Source organism: Erythrolamprus reginae, chromosome 3, assembly GCF_031021105.1.
Source record: "Erythrolamprus reginae isolate rEryReg1 chromosome 3, rEryReg1.hap1, whole genome shotgun sequence".
NCBI classification, from domain to species: domain Eukaryota; kingdom Metazoa; phylum Chordata; class Lepidosauria; order Squamata; family Dipsadidae; genus Erythrolamprus; species Erythrolamprus reginae.
This window is the reverse complement of record NC_091952.1, coordinates 239,773,817-239,789,945: the sequence shown is the minus strand read 5'-3', so window position 1 is coordinate 239,789,945 and position 16,129 is coordinate 239,773,817. Positions and strand designations below refer to the sequence as shown.

Here is a 16,129-nt window from a genome sequence, read left to right as displayed (position 1 = left end):
GATTTAGCATGAATCACTGGCGTTTGTATGCCAGAAGCAAATGCACATCCCTTCACAGAAGCCTGAATTGCATAAATTTGGCGCCAAGCAGTGCAATAGCGATGCTACTCTGAAAATATACTGCTCAAAAAATAATAATCAAGGGAACACTCAAATAAAAACATCCTAGATCTGAATGAATGAAATATTCTCATTGAATACTTTGTTCTGTACAAAGTTGAATGTGCACAACAGCCTGTAAAGTTGATTGTCCATCAATGTTGCTTCCTTTTTTCCCCCAATAAATTTTATTAATTTTCTTAAAATAGACAAAACTGACAAACATACATTTAACATAGAAATGCGGTTTTATCTTCCCCGCTTATTCTAGAAGTAAAATTTCAATACAGAAAAAATACATTCAAAAAATGTTTCAGATCAAACTTATTACTTTAAATGAAAAGAAGAAATTTGTTTAACTTTTAATGATAAATCTTCATACATAAACTAATTCTAGCATAACTCTTTAATGTTATCCCTACTAATTCAAGCATAACACTTAAATCATATCTCTACTAATACAATTCTCTTATTTATTTATTTGTTTGTTTTTAGTTTTAATATTTCTTCTTGTTTATCCATATATACATTTTGTTCCATATCTTATAAATTTCTGTTTCTTCTTGATCTTTTAACCATCTTGTCATCATATCTTTGTTCTGTACAAAGTTGAATGTGCACAACAGCCTGTGAAGTTGATTGTCCATCAATGTTGCTTCCTAAGTGGACAGTTTGATTTCGCAGAGGTTTGATTTACTTGGAGTTATATTGTGTTGTTTAAGTGTTCCCTTTATTTTTTTGAGCTGTGTATGTACAGATGTAACTTGCTCGTTTCATCTGTCATCCTCCTTCCAATACACTAATGCTGTTATGATGTCTCTAGAACTTTCCATTTCTTCCCTCTTATTTGGCCCTAATTTTGAAAGATATTTCTATGAGCTTGGCTAAAACACTCTTGGCAACTTGTCTCCTTGGTCTAAGAAAGAATCTCGTGGCACATTTCTGTTCTTACCGATCAGCGGGTTTTCAGATGTGTTGGTATTCCTGACTCATACGGTAGTTTTTTGCTCTGATACAAAAGAAAGAGCGGAAGTTGGCTTTAATACAATCTTCTCTAACTCGGAGCCCTCCAGATGTGCTGGCTTCCAGCTCTGGGGTTTTTCTTCTTCTTCTTCCCCAAGAAAAGCATGGCTAATGCTGCACTAGCTGGTGGGGAAGTGATCGCCCAAGGCTTTGAAAGAGGCACCAATTGGGGAAATTGAATTAAAAATCTTGGAAACAAAGCACTCGTCTGCAAAATTACTAACAGAACAGAATAGCAGAGTTGGAAGGGACCTTGGAGGTCTTCTAGTGCAACCCCCTTGCTCAAGCAGGACACCCGTTTCAGACAGTAGGTATTCCTAAGAATCATAGCATCAAAAATATATATGTACAGTACTCAGAAAAATAAAGGGAACATTCAAAGAAAACATCCTAGATCTGAATGAATGAAACATTCTCATGCCCTCATCACCACGAGGTTCGACTACTGTAACACTCTCTACGTGGGGCTACCTTTGAAAAGTGTTCGGAAACTTCAGATCGTGCAGAATGCAGCTGCGAGAGCAATCATGGGCTTCCCAAGGTATGCCCATGTCACGCCAACACTCCGCAGTCTGCATTGGTTGCCGATCAATTTCCGGTCACAATTCAAAGTGTTGGTTATGACCTATAAAGCCCTTCATGGCATCGGACCAGAATATCTCCAGGACCGCCTTCTGCCGCATGAATCCCAGCGACCGGTTAGGTCCCACAGAGTTGGCCTTCTCCGGGTCCCGTCGACTAAGCAATGTCATTTGGCGGGACCCAGGAGAAGAGCCTTCTCTGTGGCGGCCCCCACCCTCTGGAACCAGCTCCCCCCAGATATCAGAGTTGCCCCCACCCTCCTTGCCTTTCTCAAGCTCCTTAAAACCCACCTCTGTTGTCAGGCATGGGGGAACTGAAATTTTTTCCCTTCCCCCTAGGCTTATAGAATTTATACATGGTATGCTTGTTTGTATGATTGGTCTCTTAAATTGGGGTTTTTTAGATTATTTTTTAATATTAGATTTGTTACATTGTCTTTTTTATTGTTGTTAGCCGCCCCGAGTCTTCGGAGAGGGGCGGCATACAAATCTAATAAATAGATAGATAGATAGATAGATAGATAGATAGATAGATAGATAGATAGATAGATAGATAGATAGATAGATAGACAGACAAACAAACAAACAAACAAAAAATTGAATACTTGGTTTTGTACAAAGTTGAATGTGCACAACAGCACGTGAAATTGATTGTCAATCAGTGTTGCTTCCTAAGTGGACAGTTTGATTCCAGAGTGGTTTGATTTACTTGGAGTTATATGGTGTTGTTTAAGTGTTCCCTTTATTTTCTTTTGAGCAGTGTACTTTTTGAAAATGTAAAAGCCAAGTCTGGCTTCGTTTGGAACAACTTCTGAAGGAGCCCGTGGTCATGCAAGTAAAAGCAGCTTGATCAGTTAAATATCAGCTGTTGACGCTCCTTAAGGATTGATGTGAGGGACCTGCAAATATGCCCTGCTTATGCCGTAGTAGCCTCTTTGTTTACAGTGAACAAAGCCTGTTTCCATTGGAGAAGTAAAACCGTGGCCAACTTGCTGGTTGGATTATAATGATCATTCTCTCTGTCCCTCTCTCTCTCTGAGGGTACAAACACTGTCCCTGCCAAACTTGTTTTCTAATGTATCAAAGCAATGGAAACAGGATGTACAGAATGTGAGATCAGAAAGCCTTGCGCTCCTCCTTATCACAAAACGGGAGAGCTGGACAATTGTCTGTGAAAAAGAAGGGAGAGCTGTTACAGTATGCGGGATAAGTTAGGTTTAACTAGTAACAAATGCCAGATCAAAGACCCCTGTCTTAGGCTTTGATAAGCACACATGATTCCTATTATTAGTAATGGTGGTTGCAGATGGAAGCCGTCTCCGCGAGAAGGCTGCCTGGGTGTTTGAGACAGGGGCCTTTTGAGGCATTCGCCGTGGAGGTTGGCTTGTATGTGAAAGTACTTTGCATTACTTTTGAACACGGTCTGCTGTCCGACCCAGCTGCTTTCTAAGTAACGTGGAAAATGCTTTCTCCATCTGTCGCTGGAGATCGCTTGCAATATCCTTGCAGGTGCTGGCGGCAGTGTTTGCAAATTCCAAACATATGGCTGGATTGATTAAAACAGCCCAGCTACCATTAAGGAATTATAATGGACTTGAAAGTCTCTTTCATGCTGACTTCTGAATTAAAACTCTCGTTCGAGAGATGCTGCTTTTAGATAAGTGATGGCTGTATTGAATCACTGTGTTTAGGAATCAGAGTGGCTGGCCTCTTAGCTCAGTGTAACCCGTGTGGTTTAAAGCTTGCACAGGCCACATTTAGCTGTCTTCTGGTTTTAATTTGCTTTTATCTAGTATTTATCTGACCGAGCAATAGCAATTGACTTATATACCGCTTCACAGGGCTTTACAGCCCTCTAAGTGGTTTACAGAGTCAGCATATTTTTATTTTATTATTAGATTTGTTCCATTGTTATACTGTTTTTATTGTTGTTGTGAGCCGCCCCGAGTCTTCGGAGAGGGGCGGCATACAAATCTAATAAATTCAATTGAATTGAATTGAATATTGACCCCAACAATCTGGATCCTCATTTTACCCACCTGGGAAGGATGGAAGGCTGAGTCAACCTTGAGCTGGTGGTGAGATTTGAACTGCTGAACTACAGTTTGCAGTTAGCTGAAGTATTATTATTATTATTATTATTATTATTATTATTATTATTATTATTGCTGCACTCTAACCCCAGCTCTTCAGTCAAGGCCACCCATTAAGCTCCAGTTAAGATATTTATTGCTCATGCCTGCACGTTTAAAAATCTAGTTGGTGTTAAATAAAGAGTTAATGGAATTCAAGCAGCATTGGACATAGACCATTTTGGGGGACACAATGATTCCACACTAATTACTTTCTTGGCTCTGTCCCTGGGCTCATCCGTACTTCTATCGTTATTTTGCTTTCTGGTAAAAGGCTGGCTTTTGGCTGGCCATCGTTGTCTTTTGAGAGGGACCACAGGATGATTTCATAAGTCCAAAGATGCCTGTAAGTCCCCTGAATTTGAAAACTATGCAGAAATGCCTAGAAGAAAGACACATTGCATTTGCTAAGCACTCTGTTGCCTTGTGAGTTACTTAGATCCCTTAAACAGGTTAGGATTGAACTCTGGCAGTTACATAGAATCATAGAAGATTGACGGCAGTAAAAAGACCTCATGGTCCATCTAGTCTGCCCTTATACTAGTTCCTGTATTTTATCTTAGGATGGATATACTGTTTATCCCAGGCATGTTTAAATTCAATTACTGTGGATTTGCCAACCACGTCTGCTGGAAGTTTGTTCCAAGCATCTACTACTCTTTCAATAAAATAATATTTTCTCACGTTGCTTCTGATCTTTCGCCCAACCAACCTCAGATTGTGCCTCCTTGTTCTTGTGGTCACTTTCCTATTAAAAACACTTCCCTCCTGGACCTTATTTAACCCTTTAACATATTTGTTAAATATTGGCTGGCAGAATTAGCCTGCAGTACTGCATTCTAACCACTGCGCCACCATGACTGTGGAGTCCTTGGCCTTCTAGTCCCACGCCCTGCTCAGGCGAAACAAAACAAAACCCTACACCATTTTAGACCAATGGTTGTCCAATCTCTTCTTCTTCTTCTTGCAGATGTATCATTACCCAAACTAGGTAACATAATCAGCACTAGTGAGAGAGCACCAAGAAGCCTCATTTCAACCCTGGGGGCTATAAATATTCAATAATAATAATAATAATAATAATAATAATAATAATAATAATAATATAATTTATTAGACTTGTATGCTGCCCTTCTCTGAAGACTCGGGGAGGCTCACAACAGCAATAAACAGTACAATACAAATCTAATACTTAAAACTATGAATAAAAACCCACTAACTTAAAAAAACAATCAATACTATACAGTCGCAGCCACACATAACTCTTAATGGTCAGAGAAGGGGACACATTAATTGTCCCATGCCTGGCGACATAGATAATGAGAATGGCCCCCACACTCTGTGTCTTTCGTAAATTGCTTAAGACCCCCTATATCGCCAGGCATGGGGGAATTGAGATAACCCCCCCTCCAGGCTTATATAGTTTATATATAGTATGCTTGTGTTGTATGGTTTTAATGATGGGTTTTAGATCTTTTTTAAATATTAGATTTGTTATATTGTTACTATTGTTGTTGTGAGCTGCCCCGAGTCTGCGGAGAGGGGCGGCATACAAATCTAATAAATAATAATAATAATAATAATAATAATAATAATAATAATAATTAGTAGTAGTAGTAGTACTAGACTTCAGGGTTTTGCGGAAGGCAAGGAGGGTGGTGGCAGTTCGAATCTCCGGGGGGAGTTGATTCCATAGGGTCGGGGCCGCCACAGTGAAGGCTCTTCCCCAAGGCCCCGCCAGATGACATTGTTTAGTCGACAGGACCTGGAGAAGGCCAACTCTGTGGGACCTAATCAGCCGCTGGGATTGATGCGGCAGAAGGCGGCCCCGTAGGTATTCTGGTCCAATGCCACGGTGGCGCAGTGGTTAGAATGCAGTACTGCAAGCTACTTCTGCTGACTGCCAGCAGTTTGACAGTTCGATTCCCACCGGCTCATGGTTGACCCATCCTTCAATCCTTCCGAGGTGGGTAAAATGAGGACCCAGATTGTTGGGGGCAATTTGTTGACTCTGTAAACCGCTTAGGGGGGCTTTAAAAATCATTGTGAAGCAGTATATAAGTCTAAGTACTATTGCTCTTATTGATTTATGCAACTTCTTTTGACCTAACCATGAAATGAACAGCTTCCATGGTGATTGTTTTGAAACATAATCTTAAGGCTTATGTTAACAGAGTAGCTTCTCTTACACTTGGGAAAGAGACCCTTTAGCTGCTTGGAGATGCTCTGCTTGCTGCAAAATTGTGTTGTCATTACTGACACTGAAGCCTTGCTTTGCAATGTCACGCATTGTGTCCTTGATGTGTTTTTGTAGAACACGAGATAGAAACTGCTGATCTGTACTTCTGAAAAGCCACAGCCAGCTTTGTCCTTGATTTCCCTCTGTCCTCTTACAGGACATGATTAATCAGCAGTATTCCTATTATAAAAAATTGTGTGACATTACACAAGTTACTTCCTATTTAGGCAAAGCAAATAAGTAACACACAATCATATTGGGCGAGTGTTTTGAGAACAAGTCTCAGTTCAAACCAAATCTTTATTATGGCCCTAGAAAAGCATAGGAGAATAAGTTTGTTATTACACAAGATTAAATTATTCCACCGGTTTATATATTCCCAAGCAGGATTCTTTCTCAATTTTTTTTTTTAAATTGGGAAAATCATGGATCAAATCCAGAACATTCCACATGTTTGTGGCCTGTAATTCACTGGGGCCTCTCTTGCCATCCGTAGCACTGGCATCAAAAGGTTTTTTTCTTAAACTAAAATCATGTCTATTGCCATCAATGACATTGGAAAGAATAACAGAATTTTTGCTTTTTGACAGAATTTCCATTTAAGTTGTATTCTGAAAGATTGGCAACATGAACATCTGGGTTTATGTTTATAGTTTAGAGAGATGGAGCAGCTGAGAACATTTATATTGTAATTGAATTAATTAAAAAAGAGCATCTCATTTTTAATGGGAATGCTGTTGCCTGCTCTAGCTGTCCAGAATATGAAAACAAGTCCATATCGAGGATAGTGATTTTTGGGTGAATCTTACATGGTGTTGTGGTTGGCTCTGGCTCAGCTCCTGCCCCAAGGAATGTGGAGGTGGATGCAGGGGAAACATGTCATAGGCCTGTTTTATTGCCAACAGAGGCAGGTAGTGCAGTTTCTTCGGATGAAGAAGAAGGTGGGGGTGACTTGGAAGAGGGGGTCTTGGCACACAGCCCAGGAAGCCAATCTCCATTATCTTCAGTCGATTCGGATGCGGAAGTCTTGGACCCACGCAGGCGCAGAGTTATGTGGAGAAGAGACCAATTGAGGACATATTAAAGGAGATAAGAGAGGCCACCTGTGTTTGCGTGGGGCTCTAGTAATTAGAGCTGATAATACAAATAGCAGCGTGTTGGTTTGGCCATTGTGGAAGATTATCTGATCACAGTTCTTCAGGACCGTGTTTTGCTGTTTTCCGGACTTTGTTGATTTTTCACGCCTTTGAAACCAAAGCAGAGCAAAGTGTGTTTGTCTCACTTTGTTGGAAGAAGGAGAGCTGTGAAGTTTCTTCACAGCTGCTAGCTAAGTACTTAAGGACTGATTAAGGGAATTGTACAGCCTACAAGGCTGTTTTGGGACGAGTGCTCTTTGCAATACAAAAAGGGTGCTTTGTTTCTTTTGAATTTTGTGATAAAGAACATTGTTTTGAATTTTCAAACGTGTGTGTGTCTGAAATTTGTACCCTTGAACTTTTGGGCGGCTCCTACCAGAGAGCCCGGCAGAACACATAGTAAACAAAATTCATATGCTTTTCCTCAAGGTCACAGCTCTAATCCACTCTCATGTTATACCAGCTGCAAACATATACTTTGATCTCATAGGTTTCCTAGAGTTCATGGATCCGTGCAGGACACACTAACCATCTCAACATCTTGAGAAGTAGCAATTGAATGACATGCAATAGCATGAAAGGCAACCCCTACCTTATAATCTTATTCTAGGTTGCCCTTATGCATCTCTTGCAAACCCATTTCATTTAGGGGTTTTTTTCCCCTTTGGAAGATTAAGCAGGTGATTTGAACAAATGTTACCTCTGCTGAACCATCCTCAATTGTATAATGCATGGTTAGTGATCCTGGCATTTGGAGACCATCTAAACCTTGTTTGCATAAACCTTAGAAGCAATCTCCAAAGGAAACAAAAAGAAAATTGCATTCTTTCCATCAAGAAGTAATTTTTCCTGTCATATGGTAAATTTACCCTCCAGCAAATGGGAACTAAAAGATGCAGCTATTTTTTCATGAAGTTGATTTTTTAACCTGAGCCTGAACACAAGCACAACATTCCATACAAGGACAGAGTAAGCAGAATACAGTGATACCTCATCTTACAAACTTAATTGGTTCCAGGACGAGGTTCTTAAGGTGAAAAGTTTGTAAGATGAAACAATGTTTCCCATAGGAATCAATGGAAAAGCGATTAATGCGTGCAAGCCCAAAATTCACCCCATTTGCCAGCTGAACTGCCCGTTTTTGCACTGCTGGGATTCCCCTGTGGCTCCCCTCCATGGGAAACCCCATCTCCAGACTTCTGTGTTTTTGCGATGCTGCAGGGGAATCCCAGCATCACAAAAATGAGCGCTTCACTGGCAACGGAAGTCCGGAGGTGGGGTTTCCCAGCGAGGGGAGCCTCAGTGAAATTGCAGCATCGCAAAAACACCAAAGTCCTCAAAACCCCACCCCTGGACCTCTGTGTTTTTGCGATGCTGCAGTTTCACTGAGGCTCCCCTCGCAGGGAAACCCCACCTCCAAACTTCCGTTGCCAGCGAAGTGCCCGTTTAAACGGGTGCTTTGCTGGCAACGGAAGTCCGGAGGTGGAGCATCCCAGCGGAGGCGGTGGGTTTGTAAGGTGAAAATAGTTTGTAAGAAGAGGCAAAAAAATCTTAAACCCCAGGTTTGTATCTCGAAAAGTTTGTATGATGAGGCGTTTGTAAGACGAGGTATCACTGTATTGTCTTATGTTTAAAAAAGTGGATAGCTGTTCTTTAAATAACACCTTCCTTTTTCTTTTTCCTTTTACATTTTTCCTTCCCTTCCCTCCCTCTCTCTCTTCCTCTCCCTCTCCCCTTTCTCTTGTACTCAATATTAGAATAGAATAGAATTTTTTATTGGCCAAATGTGATGAGACACACAAGGAATTTGTCTTTGGTGCATATATTCTCAGTACATTAAAAAAGATACATTTGTCAAGAATCATAAGGTACGACAATGATAGTCTGGATACAAATAAGTAATCAAATCATATTAGGAAACAATCTCAATATAAATCATAAGGATACAAGCAACAAAGTTAGAATCGGGCAGTCATAAGTGGGAGGAGATGAGTGATAGGAACGACGAGAAGACTAATAGCAATGCAGCTTTACTTATATGCATTTTAATTTCAAACAATTACATATGATTGTGCCCCAACCATTGCCATAATGTCCCCAACTATAATTGCAGACTGGAATAGTTTCAAGCAGAAAAACCTCAGTTGTGCAAACTTTGTAAATGAGTTAACTAAGTAAAACAGATAAAATTGAACGGGTCCAAAGATGGGCTACAAAAATGGTGGAAGGTCTTAAGCATAAAACCTATCAGGAAAGACTTAATGAACTCAATCTGTATAGTCTGGAGGACAGAAGGAAAAGGGGGGATATGATCAAAACATTTAAATATGTTAAAGGGGTCAGGATAATAAGGTTCAGGAGGGAAGTGTTTTCAATAGGAAAGTGAACACAAGAACAAGGGGGAACAATCTGAGGTTAGTTGGGGGAAAGATCAGAAGCAACGTGATAAAATATTATTTTACTGAAAGAGTAGTAGATGTTTGGAACAAACTTCCTGCAGACATAGTTGGTAAATCCACAGTAACTGAATCTAAACATGCCTGGGATAAACATATATCCATCCTAAGATAAAATACAGGAAATAGTATAAGGGCAGATTAGATGGACCATAAGGTCTTTTTCCGGCCTCAATCTTCTATGTTTCTAAACTACAAGAGAGGCCATGAGAAAAAGTATTGTCATTGTATGAAAGTCATTCTTCATTTTGATAGATGGGTATAGGAGAAACTCTAGAGTCAATGAGAATTAAAGGAGTTCAATGACCTCTAGTTTTTAGAATTATTTTTAAATGTGCTTTTAAACTTTAATGAGGTGTTAAGCCTTACATATTCTCCCAAGCACTGGATTGCTTCCTTTGTCTAAAGGAATAGTTCTAGAACTGTTAAATAACCTTTTGAAAACAGATTAACTCTTAAAAAAACAAGTTTATAAACTGTGTCTTTATACTTATTAAATATAATCCCTCTGTCCTCATGAAACTTTTAGATTAAGCCAGAACACATGGAAAAAATAAAACAATACGCCATATCACCATAATATTTTTATTACATGCAACCAAACATACTTTAATGTTTATTCTATCATTCCTGGCAAAGATTTCAAGTTTCACACTTTGGCTTCAGATGTTTGCTCTGATATCAGAATAACGAGCATTTTATACTAAGAAAATAAAACCGGCTACCACGACTATTCAATATTAGAAAATATTATGGTGAAGGCCATCAGGGAAGAGAAGAAATCATGAATATTTTGCAGAACAATTAAAGAAGATGACCAAGATTTTTTTAAAAAAGCTTTTAAGTTGTGACACCATTCAATCTCTCTCAGAAGGAGAAAAAAATTGCTAAATTAGGCAAAGACATTGGTGTCTTTTTTCCCAAAAAGAGTGTGTTATGTCCTTTAAGTGATAGCTTTTTTGGATAGTGGCCAATTTAATTGCTTTGCGGAATCCTTGGGAACAAAATGAGAAGGACTCTTAGAAGATGATCTTTACATGTCAAAACAGAACATATTCTTTAAAAGATGGCATCCGGTGCTCAATATTCCTGGGAAAAAGTACACCCACCTTAACTATATCCTTGGGAAAGTGTCTCATCACAGTAGGGTCAACCTATTTTCCAAAGCACCAGAATGCAAGACAAGAAACAATTTACTAAGGAGAAATTACCTAACAGTGAGAACAATTAACCAGTGGAATGGCTTGCCTTCCAAACCTGTGGATGCTCCATCACTGGGGGCTTTTAAGAAGAGACTTGTCTGCAATGCTATATAGCAGTGATGGCAAACCTATGGCACCGGTGCCACACAGAGCCATATCTGCCGGCACATGAGCCATTGCCCTAGCTCAGCTCCAGCGTGCATGTGCATGCCGGCCAGCTGATTTTTGGCTCACACAGAGGCTCTGGGAGGGTGATTTGGCTTCTAGAGAGCCTCCGTGGAGAGGAGGGGGGCATTTTTTACCTTCCTCCGGCTCCAGGGAAATCTTTGGAGCCTGGGGAGGTCGAAACATGAGCCTACTGGGCCCACCACAAGTTGGGAAACAGGCTGTTTCTGACCTCCAGGGGGCGGGGGAAGTTCTTTTCAACCTCCTGAGGCATTGAATTATGGGTGTGGGCACTCACGCATGCGCGACAGCATGCGGGCACACTTTTTCGGCACCCGAGGAAAAAAAGGTTTGCCATCACTGGTGTATAGGGTCTCTGGCTTGAGCAGGGGGTTGGATTAGAAGACCTCCAAAGTCCCTTCCAATTCTATTATTCTACTAAAGAACGGAATAACAACTTGGAATCAGGCATGCTTCTTCAGGCAAGCATAGATTTGCCCTTTGATTTTACTGAAGACCTACATTCTAGGATCATATTTAATAACTCAATTTGATGTGAGTCTTTCCTCTAAGGCACCCACTTTCTGTAACATTCTGTCCTGTCTTTTCTCCCCTTTAGGCCAAATAATGTTCAATTCAGTTCTCTGACAGTCTACTCATTTTATATCCAAAGTCTGCAGTCTTTAATTTGGATAACTTTGGTCAAAATGTGGGTTTTTCATGCAATATGCGGAATGTTATTTTGGCACAGAATATATGCAGCTTTGATTTATTGCAGGTTAATCCAGGATAAGAAAAGTGATTGCAGAGATATACATCTACTCCTTATTTGATGATTTCCCCCCCTTGCATCTATCTCTTAGCTCTCTCTACCATATACAGTGATACCTCGTCTTACAAACGCCTCATCATACAAACTTTCCGAAATACAAACCCGGGGCTTAAGATTTTTTTGCCTCTTCTTACAAACTATTTTCACCTTACAAACCCACTGCCGTCACTGGGATGCCCCAGCTCCGGATTTCTGTTGCCAGCGAAGCACCTGTTTTTGCACTGCTGGGATTCCCCTTAGGCTCTCCTCCATGGGAAACCCCACCTCCGGACTTCCGTGTTTTTGTGATGCTGCAGGGAAATCCCAGCAGGGAAATCCCAGCAGTGCAAAAACAGGCGCTTCGCTGGCAACGGAAGTTTGGAGGTGGAGTTTCCCAGCGAGGGGAGCCTCAGTGAAATCACAACATCACAAAACACAGAGGTCCGGAGGTGGGGTTTTGAGGACTTCGGTGTTTTTGCGATGCTGCTATTTCACTGATGCTCCCTTTGCTGGGAAACCCCACCTCCAGACTTCCGTTGCCAGTGAAGAGCCCGTTTTTGCGATGCTGGTATTCCCCTGCTGGGATTCCCTTGCAGCATCGCAAAAACACAGAAGTCCAGAGGTGGGGTTTCCCATGGAGGGAAGCCTGAGGGGAATTCCAGCAGCACAAAAACGGGCGCTTCGGCTGGCAAAAGGGGTGAATTTTGGGCTTGCACGCATTAATCGCTTTTCCATTGATTCCTATGGGAAACATTGTTTCATCTTACAAACTTTTCACCTTAAGAACCTCGTCCCGGAACCAATTAAGTTTGTAAGACAAGGTATCACTGTACTTTATTTTTCTTGGATGAAGCAGTTGAGCGGTTAACCTCCTTTGAATAACCTTTGATCAACCAATAATGACTTTACTTATGGTGCGGTATTTCTCTCTCTCTCTTTCTGTCTCTCATATTCAGTCTTATCAGATTTCCCCATGACCAGTACTCATGGCTCCTGCAAAAACCGATGCTTTGAACTTGAGGAAGCCTCTCCTCCAGAGTGCCGTTGTGACAACCTGTGCAAGAGTTATAGCAGCTGTTGTGTTGACTTTGATGAACTGTGTTTAAAGACAGGTAGGGCGCAACTTAAGTCTCTGCTCCAAAGAAAGAAGAATGCTAACGAAAAATTGCCGTGACTGTTTTTATCAAGCAGTGTTTTTAATTATGTTTGCATGACTGTTGGTCCTTTTCAAAGAGCGCTGGGGAAAGTGAAAACGGTGCTCTGCAATCATTTTGCCTAGACATTGCTGGATGAGCATGAAACACAAATGCTAAAGCGTTTCAAACAAGATACCTATTGGGGAATAACTTTTTTTGAGCAGTATAGTTTATAATGTTTTTAATAATTTTTTTAAAAAAAGTTCTCCACCATAAAACCATAAATATACAATAATCCCTCGCTACTTTGCCGTTCACCTTTTGAGAATTCATTACTTCATGGGTTTTCAAAGCGGGCTTAAATCCATTAAATCCATTGAAAATTTTAAATCCATTAAAATTCATAAAATTCTTCTACAGTACTACTATACTCTATTAAAGACACTGGTAGGATATCACATGTAGTTCCAGCTGAGAAACATTATAGAATGGCTGTTTAATGCAAAGGGTGGGTTTTAAAAGTCCAAATACTCGTTCAATACATAAAAAACTATCTTTCCTCTACTTCACGGAAATTCGTTTTTCACTGGTGGTCTTGGAACGCATTCCCCACAAAAAACGAGGGATTACTGTAAAACAACACATATATATTCAATGAATAATAGCATACTTATAGAGTCCCTTTTATATAAAATAATAAAAAATCCTAAATCTCAATTATTCATTCTATCTAAAGCAGTGGTTCTCATCCTTGGAGATCAAAGAACCAAATTTTTCATGGTGTTAGGAACGAAAGCTTCTATTATGGCGCCTTGGACCTTTTTACAATCTGACCAATCAGGCGTTTATAGTGGAGGTGTCCCTCTGACCTTCCTGCCAATCAGGTTAAAGTTCTGTTGGGAGAATTGCCACTAGACTTATGGTTGGGGGTCACCACAACTTGAGGAACTGTATTAAGGGGTCGTGACATTAGAAAAATTGAGAACCACTGATCTAAAGTAAAAAAGCTATATCTAATTATAACTTAAAAAACAATAGTCTAAACAGTTTTCTTCATTTTTCAGTTCTAGTACTCTATTTCTTAAGTCTTAAATTCCATTTCAAAACTATTTTTAATTTAGCTTTAAAACACGTGTTATATATTTAACCAATGCTGCCTCCTTTTCTCTTTCTGTCACCCAGATTCTATCAATTCTATTTCTCATTTCTGTATTACTTTTACATTAAATTTGCCTAACATTAACTATTTTATTTATGTATTATTTTTATTTTCAACCCAATCATAAAATTTCCCAAAGATTTATATTATATATTTCTATGTTTTAAACATAATTTCTCTATATACAGCTTTATTTCTGCTTCCTCTTTTCCACCCATTTGTAAAATTATTTCCAAATCTCATAGGATGGTGTATTTCAATGCTATGATCATTAAGCAGATATTCTAAGAAAGTAAACTTGGTAGATCTGCCCTTTTTTTCTGTGCTGCCTTTTAAGAATTGTTCCTAACCAACTTCAGAGAATGTATTGGATGATACTGAATGATTATAATGCCACTTGGTTGCCTCAAATTATGCTGCTTTTGTTTTAAAAACATTTCTGCCCTTGGAATGACACCAGCTGGTGGTTGGGAATGTACCAAAGAGCGCTGTGGAGAGACCAGGAATGAAGATCATGCCTGTCACTGTTCAGAAGACTGTTTAGCAAGAGGAGACTGCTGTAGTAACTACCAAGTGGTTTGCAAAGGTATTTATTTCTTCGCATTCTTTCTTCTTCCTATACAGTAATACCTCGTCTTACGAACTTAATTGGTTTTCCGTAGGAGGTTCATAAGGTGAAAAGTTTGTAAGATGAAACATTGTTTCCCATAGGAAAAAATGTAAAATGAATTAATGCGTGCAAGAAAAAAACTCACAAAAACCCACCGCCGCCCGGCTGTCACCTTTTGAGACAGCCGGGCGCTTCTCAGCGTTCTCCCAATGCCGAACCCAGAAGTTCGGCAAAAGTTCGGGTTCGGGTTCAGGTGGCCGCCGAGAAGCCCCGCCGCCCGGCTGTCGCCTTTTGAAACAGCTGGGGGGCTTCTTGGCGGCCTCCCGAACGCCGAACCCGGAAGTTTGGCGTTCAGGTTTGGGAGGATGCCGAGAAGCCCCCCGGCTGTTTCAAAAGGCGACAACCAGGCGGCGGGGCTTCTCGGGGCCACTCGAACCCAAACTTACCTTGCATGCGCCTCCTCCACACATATGTAGAGTCTTTTGCGCATGCGCAGAGGGTTAAAAAAGGGACATAATGAGATTCAGCTGCATTTCACCACTGGATTCATGGGTCTCAAACCTGGGCTGTCAGCTTCCTAGCTAAAAAACCCAGCATCTTAACCACTGAGCCAATGCGCTGCCCTAAGGAGTCTGTAGTATCAGATTTTTTGCCACCAAAATAGTTTTTCTATTGCTATTTATGGGTTAAATTTCTCAATCTTGGTTATTTATTTTTTTGCCAAGAGTCTTTCCTGTGAAATTGATGGAGTAGAGGAAGGATTCCATAATTTGTCCCTAACCAAAAGGAAAATGAATGGCTCCATGCAGATTTGATGGCAATATTTTCAGAAATGTCTAGGGTGGATAGAAAGCGACTAACCCTGAATCACCCAAATTGGTTTCCATGTCTAAGCCAGGATTAGAACTTAGTCCCCCTTTTTTTCCTAATTCAACACTTTAACCCAGAGGTCTTCAAACCTGGCAACTTTTAAGACTTGTGGACTTCAATTCCCAGAATTCTCCAGTCAGCTATGCTGGCTGGAGAATTCTGGGAGTTGAAGTCCACAAGTCTTAAAGATGCCAAGTTTGAAGACCCCTGCTTTAACCAATGGACCAAGCTGGCTGTTCATTAAAATAACACACTATTTCAGAGGAAATTATGTATGTTCTCTTCACTTGTTTCTCCTATTCAAGGGCCACATGAAAAGGTCTCCAAACATTACTCTTTAAACATTGCCTGAGCATTTTAATTGCTTGTTCTGCAAGCCAAGCTCTTTCATTTTGAAATAGTCAATGTTCTACTACTGAATATCTTTTGAACTTTATCTCTTTTTAAAAAAAGGTTGCAAATACATCTATTTTTGTCTCTTACTTGAATTCAGAAAGGTGCCTTCTTCCT

General features: G+C 40.3%; 1 protein-coding gene across 3 annotated transcripts in view; it reads left to right on the top strand.

Moving 5' to 3' along the window:
* Positions 1-16,129, top strand: part of ENPP2 (ectonucleotide pyrophosphatase/phosphodiesterase 2) — a 119,799-nt gene that overhangs the window by 40,709 nt on the left and 62,961 nt on the right. For all 3 annotated transcript variants that reach the window (XM_070748236.1, XM_070748237.1, XM_070748235.1), the window contains exons 3-4: positions 12,801-12,956; positions 14,600-14,725. In XM_070748236.1, the coding sequence (XP_070604337.1) occupies positions 12,801-12,956; positions 14,600-14,725 (282 nt within the window). The remainder of the gene's footprint in view (positions 1-12,800; positions 12,957-14,599; positions 14,726-16,129) is intronic.